Below are 1,629 nucleotides of genomic sequence, written 5' to 3' on the forward strand. Positions count from 1 at the left end.
TTGCCGGCGTCATCTTTCTTTGTGTCTAAAAAGGAAATTACGCCTAATATTGAATATACACAAGTGCTGGGAATGACAAACGTGTGAACGTGGGCTGGGCGTGCAGTGTCAGAAGCTGAGAGGCCTGTGATGGGAGCGGTCGAGGGAGGCAGAGCTGGACACCCAGGCAGGGTCTGCAGGCTGTGCCCCGCCCGTCCACCTTGCTGGCCTAATGCTCCGTCTCTCTGTGTCCCCTGCTCCAGTGGCTTCTCCTCGGTGGTAGCTCTGGGCGCAAGCATCATCTGTAACAAGATCCCAGGCCTGGCTCCCAGACAGCGGGCGATCTGCCAGAGCCGGCCCGACGCCATCATCGTCATAGGAGAAGGCTCGCAAATGGGCCTGGACGAGTGTCAGTTTCAATTCCGCAACGGCCGCTGGAACTGCTCGGCACTGGGGGAGCGCACTGTCTTCGGCAAGGAGCTCAAAGTGGGTATGTGCTACCTGGGCGCCCCGAGCGGGGTCTGACAGGCCATGGGGAGACCAGGAGGCCTCGGGACTGCTCCAGGATCTCCTTGCCCTGCCCCAGGGTGGAACACCCCAGCTGTGGGATCCCGCAGGTGCAGAATTCAGGTCCGGTGAGGGGGTCAGCTCTCTGGTTTGCATCCACGCCACCATCTGTTCACGGCGGAGCTGCAGACCAGGGGCCCAGAGGCGAACTGGCTGATACAGCACTGGTGGTAGTCTGCAAGCTGGTGCTCAAATGTTCAAGTTATCCGTTTCACCAAAAACACGAACTTCCGGCTGCTTTTGCAAAACTCGGAAGAGCTACTGATAGCTTATACCTGTGTCCGCTGAGCTAATGATGGGCTGCAGCTGAGAACACCGCACCCTGTCAATGGAGCCTGGGCAGCCCAGTCACGCCACAGGGCCCGCCCCTACATGTCCACCCGCTGCCCTGATACAGGCCACCTGGCCTCTGTGGGCATTCGGGTCTCCAGCCCCTGTCTTACGGGAATGGTGCCTTGTGCGGTAAAACACGCACAGCCACACACACGGTGCCAGGCCGCGCATCCGGTCTCCAAGGCGATCACGAGGGAAGCCTGGTGGAAAGGGCATCGGAGGGGTGTTGGTGGCCGGGAGGCCCGCGCTGGGTGGGGAAGGCCGCGTTGTGTGTTTTCTCGCTTGTGTGCGTCTGGACCTGGTGGGGCCGGGAACCCTGCAAGCCCACTGCTGAGCTGAGAAGTGGGGCGCTTCTTTGGAAGTGAGGTCAGCTTGGGGTCCCTGAGCCGCTGTGGTTCACCCCAGCCCTCTTGACTGCTCCAGGGGCATCCCTGGGTTCTCCATCTCCCGCGGCCCTGACAGCAGCAAATTGAGTTCGTGTCGGAAAGATCCAACTGGATCTGCCCACTGCCCCGTGTCCTCACCCCAGCCTTCGGGAGCACCTCGGGGCTCCCCGGGCACCCCGAGCCCCCTACCTGTCCCTGGCCGCCCTGAAGACCTCATGTCCCTTGTAAATGGAAACTGGAATCTGTCGTCTCCCGATTAGCCTCCTTGGGAGGCTCTCCCAGCCTTGGGATGAAATCCCACCTGCTTATCCATCTACCGCACCCCCAGTCCTCATCTGTTCTCACCTTCTCATCCTCCCGCCCA

The 1,629-nt window shown here is 61.0% G+C and overlaps 1 protein-coding gene across 1 annotated transcript in view; it reads left to right on the top strand.

Moving 5' to 3' along the window:
* The window catches only part of WNT7A (wingless-type MMTV integration site family, member 7A), a gene marked incomplete at its 3' end in the record, with an annotated part of 64,772 nt that overhangs the window by 4,455 nt on the left and 58,688 nt on the right, over positions 1-1,629 (top strand). The window contains exon 2 of the mRNA XM_010862525.1: positions 243-469. Within this exon, the coding sequence (XP_010860827.1) occupies positions 243-469 (227 nt within the window). The remainder of the gene's footprint in view (positions 1-242; positions 470-1,629) is intronic.

This window comes from Bison bison, unplaced genomic scaffold (assembly GCF_000754665.1).
Source record: "Bison bison bison isolate TAMUID 2011002044 unplaced genomic scaffold, Bison_UMD1.0 scf7180017864482, whole genome shotgun sequence".
Taxonomy (NCBI): Eukaryota; Metazoa; Chordata; class Mammalia; order Artiodactyla; family Bovidae; genus Bison; species Bison bison.